This window comes from Cordyceps javanica, chromosome 3 (genome assembly GCF_051103115.1).
Source record: "Cordyceps javanica chromosome 3, complete sequence".
Lineage (NCBI taxonomy): Eukaryota > Fungi > Ascomycota > Sordariomycetes > Hypocreales > Cordycipitaceae > Cordyceps > Cordyceps javanica.
The window spans coordinates 1,019,829-1,042,901 of NC_139297.1; the positions used below are offsets into that span (position 1 = coordinate 1,019,829).

At 54.0% G+C, this 23,073-nt stretch overlaps 9 protein-coding genes across 9 annotated transcripts; 3 read left to right on the forward strand and 6 right to left on the reverse strand.

The window, feature by feature from the left end:
* Nucleotides 1–32: 32 nt before the first annotated feature.
* Nucleotides 33–1,326, reverse strand: V2A60_004530 (anthranilate phosphoribosyltransferase; the record flags this gene model as incomplete). The annotated part of the gene is made up of 2 exons (XM_083255847.1): nt 33–941; nt 1,000–1,326. 2 exons carry the CDS (start codon nt 1,324–1,326, stop codon nt 33–35), a joined length of 1,236 nt encoding a protein of 411 aa, XP_083111973.1.
* A 1,263-nt stretch (nt 1,327–2,589) lies between these two features.
* V2A60_004531 (transcription factor SUA7) lies at nt 2,590–3,636 on the forward strand (the record flags this gene model as incomplete). Its single annotated transcript, XM_083255848.1, has 1 exon — nt 2,590–3,636. One exon carries the CDS (start codon nt 2,590–2,592, stop codon nt 3,634–3,636), a length of 1,047 nt encoding a protein of 348 aa, XP_083111974.1.
* Nucleotides 3,637–6,531: 2,895 nt separating this feature from the next.
* On the forward strand, nt 6,532–10,956 carry V2A60_004532 (uncharacterized protein; the record flags this gene model as incomplete). Its single annotated transcript, XM_083255849.1, has 2 exons — nt 6,532–6,885; nt 6,970–10,956. 2 exons carry the CDS (start codon nt 6,532–6,534, stop codon nt 10,954–10,956), a joined length of 4,341 nt encoding a protein of 1,446 aa, XP_083111975.1.
* Nucleotides 10,957–11,243: 287 nt separating this feature from the next.
* V2A60_004533 (uncharacterized protein) lies at nt 11,244–13,031 on the reverse strand (the record flags this gene model as incomplete). Its single annotated transcript, XM_083255850.1, has 1 exon — nt 11,244–13,031. The coding sequence occupies one exon, from the start codon at nt 13,029–13,031 to the stop codon at nt 11,244–11,246; it is 1,788 nt and encodes a 595-aa protein (XP_083111976.1).
* A 1,164-nt stretch (nt 13,032–14,195) lies between these two features.
* V2A60_004534 (BTB/POZ domain-containing protein) lies at nt 14,196–15,075 on the reverse strand (the record flags this gene model as incomplete). Its single annotated transcript, XM_083255851.1, has 2 exons — nt 14,196–14,982; nt 15,053–15,075. The coding sequence occupies 2 exons, from the start codon at nt 15,073–15,075 to the stop codon at nt 14,196–14,198; spliced, it is 810 nt and encodes a 269-aa protein (XP_083111977.1).
* A 747-nt stretch (nt 15,076–15,822) lies between these two features.
* V2A60_004535 (uncharacterized protein) lies at nt 15,823–16,801 on the reverse strand (the record flags this gene model as incomplete). The annotated part of the gene is made up of 2 exons (XM_083255852.1): nt 15,823–16,636; nt 16,779–16,801. 2 exons carry the CDS (start codon nt 16,799–16,801, stop codon nt 15,823–15,825), a joined length of 837 nt encoding a protein of 278 aa, XP_083111978.1.
* Nucleotides 16,802–17,580: 779 nt separating this feature from the next.
* V2A60_004536 (uncharacterized protein) lies at nt 17,581–18,181 on the reverse strand (the record flags this gene model as incomplete). Its single annotated transcript, XM_083255853.1, has 2 exons — nt 17,581–18,079; nt 18,138–18,181. 2 exons carry the CDS (start codon nt 18,179–18,181, stop codon nt 17,581–17,583), a joined length of 543 nt encoding a protein of 180 aa, XP_083111979.1.
* Nucleotides 18,182–18,553: 372 nt separating this feature from the next.
* On the forward strand, nt 18,554–19,430 carry V2A60_004537 (uncharacterized protein; the record flags this gene model as incomplete). The annotated part of the gene is made up of 2 exons (XM_083255854.1): nt 18,554–18,576; nt 18,641–19,430. The coding sequence occupies 2 exons, from the start codon at nt 18,554–18,556 to the stop codon at nt 19,428–19,430; spliced, it is 813 nt and encodes a 270-aa protein (XP_083111980.1).
* Nucleotides 19,431–20,422: 992 nt separating this feature from the next.
* On the reverse strand, nt 20,423–22,429 carry V2A60_004538 (major facilitator superfamily domain-containing protein; the record flags this gene model as incomplete). Its single annotated transcript, XM_083255855.1, has 4 exons — nt 20,423–21,552; nt 21,619–21,709; nt 21,815–22,078; nt 22,205–22,429. 4 exons carry the CDS (start codon nt 22,427–22,429, stop codon nt 20,423–20,425), a joined length of 1,710 nt encoding a protein of 569 aa, XP_083111981.1.
* Nucleotides 22,430–23,073: the final 644 nt, after the last annotated feature.

Sequence of the window (23,073 nt, forward strand, 5' to 3'; positions counted from 1 at the left end):
CAACTTTCCATAAATCCCGTGCGTCATTGTATCTACGCGCCCAACTCATTGGTGATGTCGACAAATGCCGACCACTGTTTCCAGGCCTCGCCGCTGCGAATCGCCCACTTGGCACGGCGCACGCCCTCCTTCCACCGCTGACCACCAGGGCCTCGCTCAGTAACCACTTTGCCGTCGTCGCCAGCGCCCATGCTGCTGGAGTCGGCTTCACAGATGCCAGATACGACAAAAAGGGCTGCGGCGTTGATGAGAACAAACTCGACCAGCGGGTCATTGTCGGGCAGTTCACCATGGAGGATGCGCTGCAGAATCGCCGCATTTTCTTCTGGCTCCTTTCCAGAGGATACCTGGGTAAGGGCGTGTGTTGACACACCGAAATCGCTTGGCTCTACGGTAAAGTAGTCTGTGTAGATCTCACCACCGGGTGTCTTTTCCTTGAGCATCCAGCAGTGGGATTTGCCGGCACAGCTCAGCTCGTCGAGATCCTCGTCACCGCAGACAATCATGGCCTTGCGACACCCGACGGAGCGCAGAGCTTCCGCAAAAGCAGGGCCAAGATCCTTGCGGCCGACGCCAATGACACGGCACTCGAGGACATCCTCGACGGGGTTGGCCAGTGGGCCCACATTGTTGAAGATGGTTCTCCAGGGAAGTTGTTTGCGAATGGGCGCGACGTAGCGCATGCCAGTGTGGAAGAGAGGAGCGAATAGAAAGCTATAGTTTGTGGCCGCATAGACCTTGGCTAGGTTCTCGGGTGTGACAGCCGCCACTACAGGAGCACGGGGCTGCATCTTAGCAATCAGGTCAGCGCTGCCTGACTTGGAGGTGCTGGCCTTGTTTCCGTGTTTTGAGACAAGAACCAGGGCTGAGGCTATTATGGAAGCGGTTGTGCTAATGTTGAATGTGTTGTGGGAGTCACCTCCAGTGCCAACAATATCACACTGCATGAAACCTGATTAGCAGACTGTTGTCTATAACCGGAGGCGCTCTGCCACTTACAAGCCCGCCGTTGTAGTTGCCTTCCTTATGCCCACGCTTTGAGATGACAGCATTGAGCTCATCAACCGGGATGGGCGCGGCGGCCTTGAGCATGGCGGCGGCGCACTTGGCGAGAACCTCGGGCTGGAAGTCCATCTGCGTAAAGTGCAGAGCCATGAGGAGCGAGGCAGTCTGCGCGGGGGTGACCTGATTTGTGAAGAAATGCGAGATGGCCTCCGCGATCTCATCTGGTGTCACACGGTTGTCGTTGGGCCACATCTTGGCCAGAAGCGGCTTGATATCGACGGGAGGTAGTTCCTCCGAGGTCGCAACTGGTTGTGAGGCCATTTTGCCGAGATTCACAGATGAAAATGTGAGAGGGCTGGCGTTGAGACGAAGATGGCACCGAGAGACGAAATGCCGATGAACTAATCAACTGGCCAGCCTTGTCATATGGATCTCGTTTATGGCTAGATCTTTAATGAGTCAAACCGGAGTGGTAGCAATTGGCTCCGACATGGTTAATAGCAGTCGCACTCATCAGGCTTAGTTGGGTAGCACTTGTGTACATAATTGGTTGTTGTGGACGTAATATGTGGAGGATGTGCAGGCAAATCTGCACTTGTTGGGAGCTACATAAATCTTCTCAGAGCAGGACTGGAAGTCAAAGTACCTGCTAACAGCAACCAAGGCCACGCAACAGAGATTCGAATCTTGCTCGCCGACGCCGCAGCCCTGCTTCTGCTTATTCAGCTCCGTGGATCTTTCTAGTGGCGAGCCGTCGCACAGTCTCTGCATACTTTTCCCCCTCACGTCCGCCTGGGTAGGCTTTTTGTTCTCTCTCAAACATCACTCATACACAGTCCTCTCGCCGTCAGAAGTCGGTCAACCCATCGCAACAGCAACCTCCGTGCGGTCCGATTACGTTCTCTGCATTGAGCGCCCGCGCGACGACCACTTCGAGCCGACTTTTCGTTGATCTGAGATTCTCAGACGCCTTCACTGGTCAGAACGGTCGGTTTGGCAGAGTGCGACGCCACACACTCGCTTGATTTTGGGTGCGCATCGCCCTCTCTCTAGAAGAAATACAAGAAGAACAGTGCTTATCGCGACTTTTTGTTCAGTTCGAAGGCAAAAGCTTCATCCCTCCGTAGCGTCGATTCCGTCCGTGGACGACAGAAACAAAGAAGAACAAGAGAAAGAGGAAGAAGAAAGAAAGAAAGAAAGAAAGAAGAAAAAAATATTAAATCGCTCCAAGCGTCGTTATCACACGTCGCGGAAGCCGTCGAGCTTTGTTTGATTGATTTGCGTGACAAAACACTGCCCTGTCCCTTTCGCCCTCGAATCTTCCTACGTTATCAACTCGACACTCTAGTCGGCTCTCGCCAACGTCCCCCCCTAGCCGTCAAACTGCATTCACCGCTCTTTGTCAAACTTGCGCACAATCTGATCGAGTTTGACAATCCATCTAGCAAGCAGACAACACGTGTGCTCAAAGCGGTTCAGCGGAAGCAACACCAACTTCGACTGCGCCGAAAGGAGACGAAGCGCTCCCGCAGAGTATTCAACGAGATTACAAATCTGTACACGCCACACGCGTACAAGCCCAAGATGGTGCCGCCTGTCGCCGGTGACGGCTCAGGCGCCGGGTTCCAAGAGGACCTCAATAATGTTCTATGCTGTCCCGACTGTCGGGAGATTCCTCCCAACTTGGTAGAGGAATTCTCCAGCGGAGACATGGTGTGCGAGAGTTGTGGTGTCGTAGTAGGCACACGCATTATAGACACGCGATCTGAATGGCGTACGTTTGCCAACGACGACCAGAACGGAGACGATCCCAGCCGTGTTGGTGGTCCTCAAGATGAATTCGTCGAGGGACAGCAGCTCGCCACGTCGGTTGCATTTTCCGAGTCGCGCCAGCACAAGAATCTGCTCCGGGTGCAAAACAACACCAATCAAGACAAGCAGCAGAGGGGGCTCATGCAAGCATACAAGGAAATCGTGTCACTGTGCGAGGCCATCAATATGGGCCAAAATGTTTCCAACGCTGCCAAGCACATCTTCAAGCTAGTGGACAAGTACAAGTTCATGAAGGGCAAGCCGCAGGAGGCCGTCATTGCAGGCTGCATCTTCATCGCATGCCGCCAGAACAACGTACCGCGCACGTTTAGGGAGATTTTCAATCTGACTAGTGTGAGCAAGAAGGAAGTCGGGCGAGTGTTCAAGCAACTGCAAAACTTTTTGCAAAAACTGCAGGATACAGAGGGCGAGGGTGCCACGGGCCTCAACACCGTTACCAACTACGAAAACACGTCGGTTGGTGCCGAGGACCTCTGTGGCCGCTACGTCTCGCAGCTGGGTTTCAAGGCCCAGCAGAAGATTTCCAAGATTTCGCGGGATCTTGCAGAGCAGGCCAACGACATTTCGGCGCTGGCCGGCCGCTCGCCACTGTCGGTGGCTGCGGCGTGCATCTACATGGCTTGCCATCTGGTTGGCGAGCCGCGAGCGTCGCTGCCCATTGCTAAGCAGGCTGGTGTCAGCGACGGTACGGTCAAGACGGCTTACAAGCACTTGTTTGCGGCACGCGAACGTCTCATCAAGAAGGAATGGCTTGATGACGGCGGCAACATGGATAACATCCCGCAGGTGCAGATCTAGTTGACTGATGACTTGGCGGGCCGCCCTTAGCTGGGGTAGGGCGCCGATGTATACTGGGTACTCGTTTTGCTACTTTGGTTCTTTTCGCTTGTTCTGTTTCTTTCCGTGTAACAAAACACACGCATATACACACAAAAAAAAAGTGTGATGCTCTTTTGACTGTGGGCTAGGTTCAGCTCTTGCATGGCCTGTTTCTTTAATCTCCGCCTCAATGAAGGTGGGCAAAGTATACAATATGCTGTCATCATTTATAATTTCTTGGGTTTTTATCCCCTCGTCTCACATAGAAGAGGGACCCGAGGCAGCTATAGTTTTCGAGTTCATTCGAGAATGAGGAACTAAATTGACTGGGCACTATAACCTTTTCTGCTACCTGGTCGCGGGAAGTACAGTGATGGTACGTAGAGACGGTCCAAGTAAGGTTGGCAACATTGGTAGACTACGCAGTGTGTGGAGGGTGAACAAATTGAAACGAGGCAAAACGGCCGAAAGAAGGTAGACGAGCAAAACAGATCAGCTGGGGAGATAAGGTGGCGCATGTAGAGGCGATGGTTATTTCCACCATGGCTTGAGAGAAGAGACTTGTAACATGCGGTTGCATCCTTCCAACGGGATGTCCGACAGGCCATGACACGCAGGCACTGCAGGCTAATCTGTACTATGGGTACAGTGGCTTCGCCCCTTTTGCGCTCGGCGTATTGTCATGATCATTCGTTCGTTTGGCAAGTCGTTGAAATCTACGTATTACCGACTTGGACGTTGCAACCATTTGCAGCCAGCAAGCCGTGTACGAGAGTCACGGCGGGAATGGGGAGCAACATCCCGAGAGCGAATGGATGGCCAAGGGATGGTACAATCCGCGTTTCTACCAGTCTTATAACTGGGTACCGTTGCCTGACAGGGAGGTGGCTTGGAGCCGACGAGCGGAAGCAAGGGGAGTAGGGGAGAGAGAGAGAGTGATGGCATTATTATGCGAGGCCTTGTTCACATACGGCCGGTGCCTGACAGGCAGACCGGCACCAGGCCATTCATCACCCAGTACCTTAGCGACGTACCTCACTGTCAGGGTGGCGAAAGGGTTTGAAAAAAGGAAAAAGGTAAAAAAAGGGACCGGAGTGCAGATCCGTGAGTCGCGTGTGCGGGTATTACATATTCTAGGCTCCGATCGTTGCCTTTAGCTAACAGGCACTGGAGGGCGCGTGGCGCGGAGATGACGAGTACAGACAGACAGAGCCACCAGCGTGGATAAGACAGGCCGAAAGAGCCTGCACCAAGAAGGGGAAGAAGAAGTCAAAAATAAAGGAAAAGACCATGCCCTGAAGTGGCGCAAGTTTATTGAGCAGAAAGGATATAAAAAAGAAGGTCGCTCGTATTTGTTGGCTGACCAGTGACAGGTAGCCACTGAGAGGCGTTGGCGCAGCCTCGTTTTTTTTTTTACCAGCTTTCTACCTAAGGTTTTCTTGCAGGTGATCCTACCTGTCCCCCTCCCTCTCCTGCCCCCTGTAAACCGGATTAAAAAGCGCTGGCCGCAGGAGGGCTTGCAGCGGCCCCACGTGTGCTGGAGCCAATGCCTGGCGCGTCGAAAGCCTTGAACAGGCAAACAGGGGCGAAAGGTGACAGGGTGATGGATTGGTAGAATTCGTGTCGATAGGTGGTGCCTTTTTTTATAGGGACTATCCCAGGGAATCTATATATACCCGTATTGCCGTACTGTGTTTTTTTTTCTTTTGAAAACATCCCGCCATGGTTTTAGACAAGGCCTGGGGGCAACATAGGAGGCGAAGAGGCGCACCGTTGTCGGAGCAGATGCCCAGAAGGGTAGGTAGGTAGTTTCGCCTGTGCGCTATTGGTGCCAATAGGTACATACCGATTGACAAGGCCAAGCCAGGTTTGCCCCGGGTCAAGCAAGGCCAAGCAAAGTCGTATATTTCTCCGTAGAAAGACCAGAAAAAAAATCGTCCATGGCAGTCAAGCCACTTGCTGAGTAGCCAGGAGGAAAAAAAAGCGCCCATATTTCATCCTGTGCCACTTAATCTGGTCATCTGTTCCTCCCTCCCCATGTACGGCGTAGCATCCGCTACAACTCTACTGACCGTTGCGCCCACGAGGGGGCCTGTCTCTTTGCTCTTGCTCTGACCATTGGCGGCTCAGGCTGATGCCCACGGTCCCTGCCGAGAGGCAGACGGAGCCTTGCGCAGCCTGTTCTGTCTCGCACTCTCTCTCAGCTCTATTTCCGTCCTTCTGCAGATTGCAAGCCTTTCCGACTTGATGTGTGTGTGTGTGTGTCTGCTCAGCCACAGATCACCAAGATCCTTGGAACATTACTGGGGGTCAAACCTGTTACCACTAACTGATGGCCCCAGATACGGGGTACCTTTTACTCAGTAGTGCGCAGGGCCACGTACTGAGCAAGCAGGTACTCAGTAGTTTCTCGCCCCCCCCCTCGGCGCCGACTCTATTACTTTTTCTTCCCTTTCTTAGCATCAACTCTCTTCAATGCTGTGGCTTTGTTTTGTTTTCCTCCTGTTAATTGTCCATTCATTTTCTCGTTCTGTCACAGGTCTGCACTGCTCGTTGTTACTGTGTTGGCTCGCAACCTTGTCAGTTGACGCAGCTTTCCCCTTCATTCAACCACAGGCTACCTGACCCAACTACCTACCTGGGTAGGTACCTACCTGCGCATAAGCTACGCGCTAGGTACTTGCGACAACTACTTGCCTACTTGCCTCTATCCGGCTGCCAACAGCAACTTCACGCAACCTCGACGGTAGCCAAAGGGAGCTCCCTACAAACGATTGGCATGACTTCTACGCATTCTTAACCAGTTCACTCTCTTCTCTACGGCGCAGAACTATTCTGCAACGGTCCTTGGGAGCAAACCTTCCCGACGTCGCAATGGCCGCCGCCGAAGCCTCCAACAGCGAAAAAGGCCCCCTGCCGTCTGCGAGAGCGTCCGTTTCGTCATACCTGTCCAAAGCCCAAGATGCCGCCAAGACTGCCTATAAAAAGGCTGTCGTCGAGCCTCTGCTGCGACGTAAGAGTCTCGCACCCTCGGACGGTGGTCGGCGTGTCCCGCTAAGCATCGAGCACCCGGAACCGCTCATCGACACCCGCCGTGGTCTTTCGTATATTTCCAACGACATTCGTACCTCGCGCTACACCGTCTTTGACTTCATCCCCAAGCAGTTGTTTTTTCAATTCTCTCGTGTCGGAAACTTTTACTTTCTCTGCGTCGGCATTCCTCAGACTGTAAGCGCTTCCTTCCCGTCCCGGCCCAGACAATCCATTGAAACCTGGCCTGTCTTAGCGCTAACCGCCAACTACTATACCTAGATTCCCGGCTTGTCCACCACAGGAACATTCACCACCATCCTGCCTCTGCTCTTCTTTGTCCTGCTCACCATAGTCAAGGAGGGCTACGACGACTATAGAAGAAGCCGCCTCGACAAGATTGAAAACGCGAGCTTTACCACGACTCTCGGTCGCAAGGACCACTACACCGGCAAGGTCAAACCTCATTCCTGGTTTCGAAAATGGAACCCTTTTCATGTCGCGACCGCCGCGCAACCCCCGACCCTGCCAGATGATGTCTACGACGGCGTGAAATGGGTCCCCGCTCGCTGGAGTAACCTCAAGGTCGGAGATGTCGTCAGGCTGAATCGCGACGACCCGGTACCGGCCGATATCGTACTCCTCTGGACCAGCGACGAGAACGATCTGGCCTATATCGACACCATGGCCCTCGATGGTGAGACCAACCTGAAGAGCAAACAGCTGTCCTCAGCGCTTGACGGCTGCGGCACCATCGAGGGCATCGCCAATTGCAACGCCAGCTTCTTCGTCGAGGAGCCCAACCCGCAACTCTTCAACTTTGATGGCTCCGTCACTGTCGGAGGCAAATCTGTGCCCCTCACCCTCAACGAAGTCATCTATCGAGGCAGCGTCGTACGCAACACGACCGCCATTGTCGGCATCGTCGTCAACACGGGAGAAGAATGCAAAATTCGCATGAATTCGAACCAGCACCCATCTGCCAAAAAACCCGCTCTCGAAAGAATCGTCAACTGCGTCGTCGTCACCCTCGCCACGTACGTAGTTGTCCTTTCCGTTGGCGTCTCCATGGGCTACGTCAAGTGGCAGCGCAGCTACGAGAGAAAGGCCTGGTACCTCGAAAACGCCAATGTTCCTTTCTACCAAATCATCATTGCCTTCATAATCATGTTCAACAACGTCGTCCCCCTTGCGCTGTACATTTCGCTCGAAATCGTCAAAGTTGGGCAGCTACTGCTCCTCAATTCCGACGTCGGCATGTACGACGAGGAGACGGACACGCCCGCCAGATGCAACACCAACACTATTCTGGAGAACCTCGGCCAAGTCGGCTATATCTTTTCCGACAAGACCGGGACCCTCACCGACAATATCATGAAATTTCGCAAAATCAGTGTTGCGGGAACTGTTTGGCTGCACGAGATGGACCTGGTTGATGACGACGAGACTGCGACGACGAGTTTGGGCGATTCGAGCAGAGAACCTTCGCTGTACAAGCCGGACCCGATCCCCATCTCGCCATTGAGTCCCAGCCACATGAACAATCCCCTTTCGCCGCGAATGTCCATGGGAGCCCGCCCTTCCATGACTGGCCGGCGCTCGTCTTCGCATTGGCGCTCGACTGGGCGCCCGGACCATGTCCAACCAGAAGTCAACACGAGCGATCTGCTGCACTACGTTCAGCTGCGGCCCCATTCTGCTTTTGCAAGAAAAGCCAAGCAGTATATTCTTGCCATGGCGCTCTGCCATACCTGTCTTCCGGAGTACACAAACGGCAAGATCGACTTCCAAGCATCTTCACCCGACGAATTGGCGCTCGTCCGTGCCGCCCAAGAAATGGGCTTCCTGGTCGCTCAGCGAACAGCGAAGCAGGTCACAGTGGAAATGACTCAAGCCAACGGGCAGCTCGAGAGACAGACATATGAAATTCTAGATGTTATCGAATTCAGCAGCAACCGAAAGCGCATGTCCATCGTTCTTCGACGACCGGATGGCCGCATAACTGTCATCTGCAAGGGAGCGGACTCTGTCATTCTTCCCCGTCTTAAGCAGTCCTCCCTCGCCATGCAAAAGGCCACCGAAATCCGGGCCAGTGCCGATCTCGAACATGAAATGCAGCGCCGCAGTGAGCAGCACCAGCCGAGAAACAGCTTTGGTGGCAGGCCCAGCCTGACCGTCCGACACAACTCCAACTTTAGACCCGAATCGAGTGTGCGGCGCTCAGTAACGTATCGCAGCAGGTCCTTTGAGCTAAGGAAGTTCGTGAGGAATTCTGAAGACGGTGCTCGAGCAGGGGCATCCGCGCGAGGCATGTCCATGGATATCAACCGCGGGCATGTTCGTTCGAGTGTCAATATGCATCACCAACTTCCAGAGAACTTACAATTCCTCGACGACCCCAGCATCCACGACGAATCCGAGGTTTTCTCCAAGTGCTTTAAGCACCTCGACGACTTTGCCACAGAAGGACTCCGAACACTACTCTTTGCGCAGAAAGACATTTCTGAGCAAGACTACTGCGCTTGGAAAAAAGTGTACGACGATGCGACGACAAGCCTTGTCAATCGCCAGGAAATGATTGAATCCGCCGGTGATATTCTCGAACAGGCATTCTCCTTGGTTGGAGCCAGTGCCATTGAAGACAAGCTACAAAAGGGCGTTCCCGAGACCATTGAGAAGCTGCGACGCGCCAACATTAAGATATGGATGCTCACTGGTGATAAGCGAGAGACTGCCATCAACATTGCCCATTCGGCACGACTTGTCCGCCCCGGTTCGGATATTTACATCTTGGACATTGCAAAGGGGGCCCTCGAATTCCAGCTCATTGCTCTTTCCGAAGACCTACATTCTGGTGCTCACCACAGCGTGGTTGTCATTGACGGTCATACTTTGGGTGTAATTGAAAAGTCTGAGACCCTGTCGAAGCAGTTCTTTGACATTATGCTAAGGGTGGATACTGTCATCTGCTGCCGCGCCTCGCCCGCGCAGAAGTCGCTGCTGGTGCGCACCGTTCGGACTCGTCTGAGCAGGTTTACTCTCGCCCGTCGAAATGGTCTGACCCTCGCCATCGGCGACGGAGCCAATGATCTCGCTATGATCCAGGCCAGCCATGTTGGCATCGGCATCTCTGGCCGCGAGGGTCTACAAGCCGCGCGAGTAGCCGACTACTCCATCGCCCAGTTCCGGTTCTTACAGCGCCTGCTTCTCGTCCACGGACGCTGGAACTATGTCCGCACAGCCAAATTCATCATCTGCACCTTTTGGAAGGAAATGTTCTTTTACCTCCCGCAGGCTATCTACCAGCGCTACAACGGATACACCGGTACCTCGCTATATGAAGCTACTAGCCTCACAGTTTTGAATACACTGTTTACTAGCCTGTGTACGATCTGTATGGGTATCTGGGAGCAGGACCTGCGCGCCGAGACGCTGCTGGCAATTCCGGAGCTGTACGTGTACGGCCAGCGCGACATGGGGCTGAATGTGTGGAAGTATGCGCGCTGGATGCTGCTCGCAGCGATTGAAGGCGTCATGGCCTGGTACGGCGTGTGGGCGGGATACGGTTGGGTATCCCCTCGCGCCAAGGACGAGGGCCTCTACGCGCTTGGGACACTGATGTTCACCACGGGCATCCTCTGGATCAACTGGAAGCTGTTCATCTTTGAGACGCATTACAAGTCCTCCATCGTCATGGGCTCCTTCTTTGTCACCACGATTGGCTGGTTCGCGTGGGTGTCGTTCCTGGACGCCATCTTTGGTGCCTCGCCTTCGGGGCCCTACGACCTCAAGTACAGCTTCCGCTACAAATGGGGCCCCGACCCCGTCTGGTGGGCGACGCTGTTTGCCGTTCTCGGCGCGCTGGGCCTGATGGAGCTCGCGATGAAGGTGGCCAAGAGGCACCTCATCCTCGGCGGCGTTTGGAAGTGGCCGCCGTGGAAGCAGCCCGGCCTGAGCGAGAACGTCGAGGAGTGGGACCTGGAGCTGTGGCAGGAGCTTGAGCAGGATCCGGTTGTGCAGGCGAAGCTGAAGATGATGGCGCGCGAACATGATGAGCAAGAGATTGAGGGGGCGCAAGGGGATGTGGAGGATGATGATGAGGATTATGAAGATGAAGCGGAGCACGCGGAGAGGGGACCCGTCGAGGAAACCGTCGAGGTGTGCGCGAGCCAGGAAGACGAGGAGAGGGGAGAGGCTTGTGTTGGTAGTGGTAGTGGAAAGGGAAGAAGAGCATATGTTTCTTTGGCATGGCGCAAACTGAGAAAATGATACCCCCTTTTTTATTAGAGACATGGCAGTATAGATGTATATTTTTTCAAGTACAGAATATGATTACTAGATATTTCAAGATTGACGAATTTCGGAGTGATGCTGTGGGGTTTGAAGAAGCCTCGTTCGACATGCATGTGAGATGGAAAAGCGAATGAATAGTTAGAAGAATAAATGAATAGATATAAAACAAAGGTGCTATGTAAATGGATATCTGATAATATGCTGAATATACAATGATGCCAAGTATCTACACTGTTACCAGCGTACAGAATGCAGGTATGTACTTAAAAGACCCTGCCCTTGGTTTGCTTAATGTGCTTGACGTTGGTGCCGTGCCACAAGGCGACGCAGACGAAGCTAATGGCCAGAATGGCCGTGGCGGCGATGAGCATGTTTTGCTGGGCGTCGCCGTAGGCCCTCTGCAGAGCGGCGCGGATGGGGGAGCCGACGGGGTACGTGACCTGGGTGTTGACGTCGCCGGCAATGGTGGTGAAGTTGGCGAGGGCCGACTCGGGCAGGTAGGCGCGCAGCTTCTTGGGGAAGACGGCCTGCCAGACGGCAGCGCTGACGGAGAGGCCGATGGCGCCGCCAACGCTGGCGGCCATGTTCTGGATGGCGAGGACGACGGCAATGTGCTGGTGGGTGACGCGGGACATGATGGCGACCTCCTGGCCGATGACGTTGGTGCCGCCGCCAAAGGCGACGAAGATCTGGCACATGATGATGTAGCCGACGCTGACGCCCGGGTGGCGGAACTTGATCATGAGGCCGACGCCGAGGGTGAGGAGCGGCAGGCCGAAGAAGAGGACGGCGGGCTTGTAGCGGCCGGTGGCGCGGAGGAACCAGCCGGCGACGAGGCCCCAGAGGCAGGAGCCGACGTTGTACGTCTGGGTGACGTAGAGGGCGTGCGTGTTGCTCAGGTCGACGACGACGCGGAGGAAGCCGTAGAAGAAGGCGTCCCAGATGTAGTAGGAGATGAAGCCGACGGCGGCGAAGACGCACGAGGTGGCGACGGTGCGGTCGAGGAGCAGCGCGTAGGGGATAAAGGTGACGGGGGCAAAGTTGCGCTCCCAGACGAAGAAGGCGACGATGAGGAAGAAGCCGACGATGAGGAAGGCGATGACGAGGGGGGAGCGCCAGCCCTCCTTTTGGTGCGAGTAGATGTTGAAGGGCAGCAGGAAGAGGACGAGGCCGACGGAGAGGAGCAAGAGGCCGACAATGTCAAACTCGCGGCAGTAGTAGAGGAAGGACTGCAGCGGGCCGCGGTTGGACTGCCGGGGCGCGATGACGCCGAGGCGCTTGGCCTTGCGGTAGTTGTAGACCATGAGGAAGAAGAGCGGGAGGGTGACGGCGGGGGTGATGATGGTGAAGATGCCAAAGGCCCAGCGCAGGTTGAGGGTGCCGGTGACGGGCAGGAAGTGGTCCGAGATGGGGCCGGTGATCCAGGCGGTGATGATGTAGGGGGTGTTTGCGTAGGCGATGACGAGCCCCCGGTTGCGCAGCGACGACATGTCGGCGAGGGTGACGGTCAGGCTGTACTGGATGCCGTTCATGCCGACCCAGTAGAAGACCTGGGCGGCGGCGTAGGCGGGCACGTTTTGGCACGTCGCCATCATGAGGAGGCCGAGGGTGGCGCAGGCGACGCTGAGGAGGTAGCCCTGGGGGCGGCCAAAGATGTCGAGGATCTTGGCAATGGTGAGCTTGAAGACGCCGCCGACGATGCTGCTGACAATGTTGACGGTGGGCGTGAGCGAGTACTGCCGCCACTGGGAGACGACAAAGGGCGTGAGCGCGCCGGTGATGCCCTGCTGCATCGAGTCGACAAAGTAGATGAGCCAGATGAGGAGGTAGGCGAGCACCATGGCCGACGTGGTCCAGACGTTGGCCATGGCCTCGACCTTTTGCACGCCGCCCTGCGCGTTGGGGTCGATGGGCTTGTCCGAGTCGTAGCAGGCGACGGCCTCGGCGTCGGGCGGCGTCTTGGTGCCAAGCTCGCGATCGTGGGAGGCGCGGCGGCGATCATCGATGCCAAGAGCGCCGCCGCCGCGGGAATCGACTTGTGGTTTGTCCATTGTTTCGCGGGGGAGCGAAATTTTTGTCTGATGGGAGAACGAACGTAGCTGTAGCAAAAGGAGAAGGAAGAGGGGGGGAGGGGGGGAAGGGGCAAGCCGAATTTAAACGACCGGCAGACGAAGACGACGACGACGACCAGATTGATTAAAAAGGGAAAAGAAAGAATGGGAAAAAAAGAGGAGGGAGAGAAGACGAGGGTCCAGGTCCGCGGGAATCAGGCTGCGCGTCAAGAGGGAAGGAGGCGTTCGGGCCGTCCGAGGCCAATTTTTTTTTCTCACGCTAAGAAGCCGTACCAGCGACAGAAAAGTTAATCAATCAGGCAAGGCGAGGCGAGGCGAGGTGAGGTGAGGCGAGCGAGAGAGAAAAAAAAAACGAGGCTCGATCAACAATGGCGAGTTAGCTGGCCGGTTGCAGCCATTTTGATGGAGCTTGCTCACAACCGAGACACGGCGATTGTCTGTCGTCTCACAGCCTTTCCATTGTTCACTGTGGAATATATATCACTTTTTTTTTTTTCCTTTTCTTCATCTAACGGATATTTCATTTTTGTAAAAGGCTGGAATCGACGACTCGTATTTCCGGCATGTTTCAATAGCCCCCCCAATGGCCCCAATTTTTGATCAGCACCCTGGCGTGGGCCGCTTGGCTGTTTTCGTCGAATCTGATAAGCTGATGGCTTGTGGGTGGGCTCGTGGGCGCCGCCGCCGCGGAAAATCGGCGGGGACGAACAATGATCAATGGCTGACAAACAAGAATGAAAAATATTTTTTAAAAAAAAAATTAAATGCGGAGTAAAATAAAAAGCAAAACACATTCTTGCCGGCGAATGGCAGAGCTTCGAGCAAGGACAAACTGCAACAGCTATCTAAACTCATCATCCATTACTTGCCTAGCCCTCTCATCAAACCACCATCATCTTGTGCAACTCGCTGGAATGAAATTAAAAAGAAAAAGAAACAAAAAAGAGTCCTTGCTCAAATAGAATCAAAGAGTTAAATACAAACCCCTTGTAGGAGACGTGCTAATCTAAATTCACCTCGATTAGTACCAGATGGTAGGTCGTACTTTGACACTTTATGATTCTCCATCCTTTCATACATGAAAATCTTGCCATAGTCTTTCATCTCTCTTCAGTATATAGACTATACAGAAAAAAATCCCCTTCACTGTTTATCCTGACCTTTGGTCTTGCTCGCATCCCCATCTGCCTCGGCGCCCTCGAACCCGTCGTCCCCAATAAACACCATAAACTGCCCCAGAATCTCGAGGAGAGCGCTCGGGTGCTCTTTGGCCAGCTGCTGGAACTTTTCCTCGCCCACCAAGGGATGGAGATGGAATGCGCTGTATTCCAGGACAAATTTGCGCAGCCGCGTCGGGCATTGCTCTACAATGCAAAGCTCGACCAGGTTGATGAGCCCGCCAAGGCTGGGGCGCTCCTGGGTGTCGACCAGGAGCTCGCAAAGCTTGAACATGCACAGCCTCGCGAGCCTGTCGACGCCGTAGTAGTCTGCCAGCATGTAGACCTTGGCGATGGCGACGAGCGCGTCGTCGCCGTCGCCCTCTGGGTGCCACTGCATGTAGTACAAGGTGTGGCTCGTGTACTCGCGGTCTAGCCAGTACACAAAGTTGTCCCAGACGGCCTGGCGGATCTCAAACGGCTTTGGAACTTTGGCGTCGGCGTGCTCCTCTGCGCTCTCGCTTTCTCCGCCGAGATCATGCGTCAGCGCCATGGGCGACTCAAAGTCGCCCGTGTAGACATACTCGAGGAACCGAACAAAAGTTTCGACGTCGCACTGCGGCCAAGAGACACATCCCTCCCGGCTCTCCTGCATGCCATTGTTGACCAGCGCGTTGAGGGCCGGCGACTGGGCAGCGATGAGCGCGCCGTGGATGACGAACTCGCGCCCCTCGGAGCCGACGAGAAACCGGAATGGCTTTGACTCAGCCCAGCTGCATCAAAGAGGTGTGGCGTCAGTCGCTGGAATACGAGACATACTCGGAAATCGAGGCATCTACGAACCTGCAGAGAGCCTGGGACTTCATGTTGGGACGAGGCTCGCAAGTTCTACCTCGAGGCCTGCTCCCTTGTGGGCTTAAACGTCTTGTCCCAGATGTGGGCACGAGCGGCTTTGCAGATCTGTCCGATTTTTTGATGAGGATTGAGAAGATAGAGCAAGGAAAGCAGAGTGCAGAAGAGACAGAGGCCAGAAACAGCAGCGCAACCGTGTTGGCCTACCCCATCTCGACAAGAGCAAAAAGCCGCGGCAGAAGTGGATTAGCAAGGAGCCAATTCACCGGATAAAAGAAGAGCGATTGTTTGAATTTCAGGTTTTATGTGCTGATGTGTACTGGCGGAGTTTCCGTCTTTGGTACTGCTTGCGAATCCACGTGGCAATGATGGCCTGGTGAGCGAGGCCAGAGATGTTGTGGCGAGTCAACTGACAGCAATGGCGAAGCCGGTTGCGCGGCAGAACCAGGCAAAGTAAACAAACTTTCCACTCAATTTCGGCTTCTTCTCAAAATCAGAAAGGAAAAATCGTTTGCAGTCTGTTGGCTGCAGAGACGTGTTTGTCAGCTCCGTCGCTCCTCTACTTTGTCAATAGCAAAGCTTACAAGGCAGTCCTAAAAGAGAAAAGAAACCTAGTAAACAACCGACTTTCGGATGTCATCGCGTATGAGCATTGATATAATACATCTTCCAAGAATAAAACAGCCTAGCAACGTTGACATCATCCAAACACGTAGGAACCAAACCAACATTCCGTAGCCCATCTATGTAGGCACTCTCCCTCAGCAGCTCTGCCCATCGTCCGTCGCCTTGTACTGGGCAATCAGGCCCGCCACGGCAATATGAAAGTCGTACTCCTCCGCCACAAAGGCCTGAAACTCGGGCCGCCGCTCCAGGTCGGCGTAGTGGAAGAGGCAGTACAGGAACGCCAGGCGGCGCAGCGGCGCCGGGCTCTCGTCCCGCACCGCGCACAGCCGCAGGAAATGCACCCCGTCCCAGATCTCTCGCACGCAGACAATCAGCCGGTGCAGCTTGTGCAGGCACAGCTGCTGCAGCGCCGCGATGCCGTAGCGCGCCGCCAGCAGGTAGACCCTGGCCACGGCGCACAGCGCAAAGGCGCCCGCGTCGTCCACCGCCGGCTGCTCCCAGACGTTGTCGTAGCCGAGCCGCCCCTCGCGCCTCCGTCGCCGTCGCTGCCGCCGCTCCCGCCGCTGTCGCTGCTTTCGCTGCTGCCGGAACTTGTACCGCCTCGACGCGGCAAACTGGGCAAAGGCGCGGCGCACCGCGGGGGACTCGTGGAACGGCGCGGGCGGCAGGAACTGCCTGCGGTAGCTCTGCGGCCTGCGGTGCCGCGGGACGGGCTCGAACAGCGGCGAGGGGAAGTCGCCGTGGTGCAGGAAGGCGACGAAGCGGTCAAAGGTGGCGGTGTCGCAGTCCGGGAGGTAGGCGCAGCTCGTCCCGAAGGCGGTGTTCGAGTCGCTGACCATGCCGGCGAGGGCGGGCGAGAGCGGCGCGAGGAGCAGCGACGGGATCGGGTACTGCTTGGCCGAGGGACCGATCAGGAAGACAAAGGTGGAGGAGGAGGAGCACCTGCTGCTGGACGGTTGCACGCGCGTTAGGATTTGGTGGTGGCCGCTAGGAGGAGGAGGAGGAGGAGGAGGAGGAGGAGGAGGAGGAGGAGGAGGAGGAGGAGGAGGAGGAGGAGGAGGAGGAGGAGGATACCGGGTTCGAGTCGTACCTTTGAGCTGCGAGCGCAGCCATGGCTGCTGTTGGGATAGGTCGCGAATGGAACAAATAGCTATTTGATGGTAATGAAGCACATGTTGCAAGTTGGGAGAGGAGGAAGAGCAGGAGAAGCAAGTGAGAACATTGTGGCACTCTGCTGCCATTCACCCTGAGATGACAAACAGTGCGCGTTTGCACGAAACTCAGAGGCAAGTATTTGGGGGTCTACCCAGTTTACCTCGTTGGCTTTTGGCTCTAGCAAATGTTGTGAAAGCGTGCGTTGGAAAAACGACGAGGACTATCTTGGTAGACAGCAACAAGTGCCGAGGAATGAAGCAAGTACAAAAAACGATACGGTTACAGCAGTCTGAACTCTAGCAACCAATACGAGTGGTGCTAATCAGTTCATGCAAATTGTTGTGAAGCTAGTCTCGGAGCAGAATCGAATAAAAACGCTCTCATTCAAGCAAAGCTCTCATGCAAATCACCTTCTTCCAAGCCTGTTTTCTCCCAATATTGGACGCAAAAATCACAACCAACCTCGCCTTTAGCTTCATGTCTCTGAAGTCGCTCATCTTCGTGTCGCAATCTTTCTCCTAAACTTAATCCGTGTTGTGCAGACGAAGAATTTCTGAGTGACGCCAGAAAATTGCGGCAGCAAGATTCGGATTCTCTCTGAGCACCATTTTGAAATATTCGTTGTCTTTGAAAAACTCGGCTTTCAAAGTTGCATACTGAACTGCGAGGTCAAAAAGCCTCGTGGGGCAGCCGTCATCCGCGCAGTCCTCCAGAAACTCGATCATGTCGTTATTCTCCTAGTTTTTGACCATGAGACGATGTAGCTTGTTCAGACATAATGCTTCAAGACGTCCAATCTCATACTTGTTTGCAAATCTGTAAACGCTTCCAATTGTGCTGAGAGCATATGGATCGTCGGAGAACTCATCGACCTCGTATACGGTCTCTTCCTCATCATAATACCTGGGGTCAACTGCGAACCTCTCCCACGCCCTTTCTAGCGCTACTAAGCCTCCAAAATCCGGGTAGCTATATTGGAGATCACTCATGTGATCTGGGCCTATCTTGTAGAACCTCGGTGAATCAAAGTCGCCCAAGTATGCGAACTCGAGTACGGAGGCAGCAGTGTCAGGGTCAACTTCTGGCCAACGGAGAGTTTTGATACCATTTGCACTCTTGGCAGAAAGTACTTCATTCTCCATGCGGCCAGATAATCCGTTCAGCAGTTTCTCGTGAATGACATATCTTGCACTGTCTGGGCCGACGATCAGTTGCACCGGGTCCGACATGACCCAGCTGTAGGGGTTCATCCACGTTAGTTACTTCGCTACGGCCCAGAAAGAAGTGAACATACTTCGAGAGCGAGTTGATCTCATCTTTCCGCATTAGAGATACCATGATATCGGCTGGTTTTCGAGTTGTGGCCTGCTTCGAGATTCAGGTTTTAATGAAAAGCGAGGTCTGTTGGATGGCGAAGAGTGAAGAGGCGAAGTGAGACGTACTGTGAAGAAGAGAAGAAATGATTGTATATCAATATAATGGACTTTCTTACTATTAGTATATACAACACAGAAAACACGGTCCCTGCTTCTCGTTCAACAATTCGCAAACGGAGTTATGCCAACGGCACTCGATTGGCACATGCACTGCTGCAGAACATTCGAGGTGCATAAGACGACCGACTGGCAAATTCGCTTCTCATATTCACTGTCATTCTTTTCTTCCATTTATCCCACTCAAGTAGAAGATTAAAGAGGAGACCGAGCGGATATGACAGACAACACTATCACCTAGTGAGCGCGCTTTCGGTTTTCTTGGTGTCAAGACCATTTCGAATAGCGACTGACTCTTCTGTAGTAAGCCAAGCTGGTTGGCGTCAAAAGAGTTCAAATTTCTCGTCGGCGCGGAGGAGAAAGAATTCACTATCCATTCGGAGCTCGTCGCAGAGCAATCAGGGCCCCTGCGCGCTCTCGTCACCAACGGCATGAAAGAGTCCCAAGAGGGGCTTGTCAAGTGGCCGCACGTCGACCCCGAGACTTTTGCAAGATTTTCCGAGTTTCTCTATTCCCGCGACTTTCACACTCGAGCCTTTGTGCCAATCGAGACCGATCCGGCAAGAAGGCGATTCCTCGAAAGGGGGGTTAATGAATTTTGGGATATTGACGACGATGACATTATTCGGCATGCTTGGAGCAGGTTCCGTTGGCGCCAACAGTATCTCTTCCATAAACCTCCAACTCTTTATGGTCCTGACTATTTTATTCGGGACAAGACGGCTGTGTCTGAAGGGTGCATCGCCATCGTGAAAGTGCACATCCTTGCTCATTACTACGATATGGGCCATCTGATGGACTTTTGCCGCGCTAAACTACACCAGCTCATGACTTCGAACTGGTTCATCTCTGGAGCTTGCGACGTCATACGATTATGCGTCTCCGAGTCTGGCGCTGAAGGCTTGCGAGAGCTGGTAACCGAGTACTGCGCCCTGAGCCTAAGCTGGCTGCTTGACGACGGGGAATTTCAGGCCGTCGTTGACGAATACCCCGAGACAGCGACAGGTATTATAAGAAATCTAAAGAGCTTCGCAAAATTATACTTCAAACAGCAACGTGCACTCTCCGAAACAAGCTCATCGTCAGACTCTTGACCAGACCGGCCACCAGAGCGCGATGAGGGTCCGGGCTCGACGCTCCTTCTACTTTGGCTTCATTTTTTGACCCATCTTGCATTCGCGGTTTTATCGGAGATGGAAAAGTTTTATTGCTTTCTTTCTAATAGTGTATTCTTACACAAATCCGATGCTGCCATCTACTTGCTTTGCTTATTGCCCAACTCTCCGCAGCAGCAGTTGGAGGGACAAAGAAAATCACGATAAGTGCTCAGTTCACCTGAAACTTAAAAATGGAGGAAAATTGTACAATCCGCACTCAGTTCATACTCAGTTCATATCACATCTGTAGTTGCTTCTTTCTGTACTGCTCATTAGACTGATAATTTTGCGCGGGACAGATCGCTTTCTTTGAGTAATCTTCATTGCGTTACTCCAAGAGCCTCCGTTTTTCTGCCCGCACCAGCCCAGGACTCAGGTTTTCCGAGGCAGCCTGATTCATGAACGACTGAATTTATATTCCATCGAGACCTAGATCAAATTCATATTATGCACAAGTCATTCCCGGCAACGCACGTGCTCTGTCGGATCTCGGCTACAAGAACCTAGCGAACGCTACTTATAAGCTGAAGGCCTCATTTTTAGGAGTTTACACATCAATCATCAAACTCAGCTGGCAGATCCGAGTCTCCGGTTGTATGGCTGCCCTTCATCCCAACCAACTCGTGACCGAAATCATTCTTCATCAAACACCACCCACTAGACACTACTCACTGACCGCGCAAGCTCACCTAATTGAGATGTTGCGTATTTGTTTGTTGCCAAGAAGCTAGCAGCATCACAACTGGTGAACAGCAGACATAAACAGCACTGGCAGAATCACGACACGTCAATTGGTGGTTAATCATGAATTCATTAGCAAGTCAACATCAAGATCCTGTTGGCGAATTATTCCTTGCAACAACTTCGATACAATGACCACGCTGCAAGTTATTCCATCAACCAATCGTGCCCGATGACGCCGCCCAATTTCATCCAGTCTTGATGCCCTTCTCATCATCAGTGGACGGGGGCTTCGTTTCGATCCTGCCAATAACCTCCATCTTACGAAATGCAATACAGACAATAACCAGCGACGCGACCCCTATTGCGAAATTAAACCAGCTAGCAATCCGGATGCTCACTAACGAAGGGTTGTCCAGCTCCAGGACGGAGCCCACGTTTTCGACCGGCACACCCCGCTCACGCGCCAGCACGGCAGTCTGGACGGCGGTGGCGAGGGCGAGGCCGATGGCACGGCCCATCTGTCCCACGGCGTTGATGAGGGCGCCCCCCACGGCCTGGTCCTCGGCCGGCAGCGCCTGCGACGTGAAGAAGGTGAGGCACGGCCAGGTGACGTCGGCGCCGACGACAGACAGCAGCATCGCCCACAGGCCCCATGCGCAGTACGGGGCGGAGATGGGGATGGGGACCGCAAACAGCAAGTTCGAAATGGACACGGAGAGCGTGCCGCAGATGAGCATGAACGCAGTCGGCACGCGGCTGAGCAAAAAGGCAACGGCAAAGGAGACGAAAATGCCGCCGACACCGGTCGGCAGGAAGCGCAGCATGGTCTGGATCGGGTCGTAGCCGCGAAAGTCCTGGTAGTAGTAGGTGGCAAAGACCAGGAAATTGTTGAACGAGGCGAAGAAGAGGCACATGATGGCCATGACGGCCGTGAACTGGCGGTTTCGGAACATGGAGACCTTGATCAGCGGCGGCCGGCCTTCGGGCCTCTTCTCGAGGTGCCTCTGCCAGAAGAAGAAGGCGACGATGAGGAGCAGGGAGACGATGATGAGGTTGCAGACCCAGGACGTCTGCCAGCCGACGACGTTTCCCTCGGTCAGGGCAAAGAGCAGCGCCATGAGCGCGACGGTGATGAGCGTGCCGCCGGTCCAGTCGACGAGCTTGAGCTTGGCGCCGATGCCATCACCGTCCAGAGCTGCGGCGGCGGCGGCGAGCTTGGGTGACTCGGCAGTCTGGGGGATGAGGACGAATCCCGCGACGGCGATGGCGCCGGCCATGATGGCCATGATGCCAAACACCCATTTCCAGCTGGTGTACTGGGCAATGATGCCAGACAGGATGCTGCCAAAGATGCTTCCCAGAGGCGCGCCAGCTCCTTGAATAATTTGTCAGTCTCCTCACCCCACGGGAAGCACAGAATTTTTTGGGGGCCACGACATACCATATGCTGCAAAGGCATAATTCTTTGCCTGGCCAGGCGGAAAGGTGACGCCAAGGATACCGATGGCGGTGGGCACATTGGCCGCGGCACCCTACACGAAAAAGTTAGCAAAGGCACCAGCACCTTTGTTTTTCTTCTTTTTTCTTTTTTTTTCTTTTTTTTTTTTGGTATGGGAAAGGGGCAGGCATGCGCTTACCAGACCGTGTAGTCCGCGGAAAAGGTCAAAGGTTATCTCGTTGGGCATGAGCGGGTTCAGGGCCGTCGCAACGGTGACCCAGACGGAGCCGGCGATGAAGATGAATCTCTTGCCAAAGATATCAGCGATGCGGCCCCAGAGCAGGAGGAAGCAGCCAAACGTGAGCGAGTAGGCGGATATGATCCACTGCAGTCTGCTGTCCGGGATGTTGAGCGTCTTGCCCATGGCGGGCAGGATGATGACGACGGCTTGCGCCGAAAGGGTCTAAATGATGCATCACGTCAGACACGTTTTCCAGAACGAGAAGCAAGAAAGATGACAGATACAAGGCGGACGTGTTGCGAGTTTGCTCAGAAATCAAGACGAGGGACAAGTCAGAAAACTGCCTACATTTATAAAGGCCGCTCCCGTCAAGGTGATGACGAGAGCGATTGCTTTGGCACGAGACAAGGGCATCTCCTCGAGCTTGTCGTGACTCTCGTCACCCGCCGAGGACACGCAAGTCCGTGAAGCTGCATCTGTATCGGCATGATCATACCAGCTGTTCGAATTCCTCCTCTCCGCCTCTGCCAGAGTCTCTGCAAAGTTCAACGGTGTCTGTGGTGGCCTGTCCATGATGGTGGTATTTGTGCCTGTTCACCACAGCGAACGTCCGAGGCAAAGAGAAAAAAAGAAGTAAATTAACCAGGTAAAGCGGTGAAAATCAAGGGCGCCCATGTGCCTTGTGGTATGCTCCTGCTTTTAAAGAGAAAGCCCCATTGATCTCGACAACAAGACAGCGTGTGCCCAGACAAGCGCTCTGTGTATCCGCACAACGCTTAGGCCCTTTGTGGTGTGAGTGAGTCTCTTCTTGTGATGATTCCCCTTTCCGTTATTTCCGTTGTAGCGGGTACACGAGAAGGGAAGACGGACAAGTCGGGACGAAAGGGGTCTTTTTTGGCCCTTTTCTGTTTTCCTTTCACTGCGTTCATAAAAAGGATTGTTTGTCGGAGCCGCAAAGTACAATTCGCTCATCACACCTCCGAAAGTCGTGTAATGCAACGCGATGCCCACCAGAAGGTCTCACTTTTTAATGTTTGCTACCACCCCCGCCTTGAATCTTGTCTCGCTCCTCTTTCGAGTCCGAATTAGTATTGAGGCTTGTTTTTTGTTTTTGTTTTTGTTTTGATTTTGATTTTTTTTTTTAATTCTGGGAGGGGGGACCAAAATTGTTTGCCATCAGTTCCAAGCAAGTTGTCAAAGGGTTGTGGCGCTCGAGG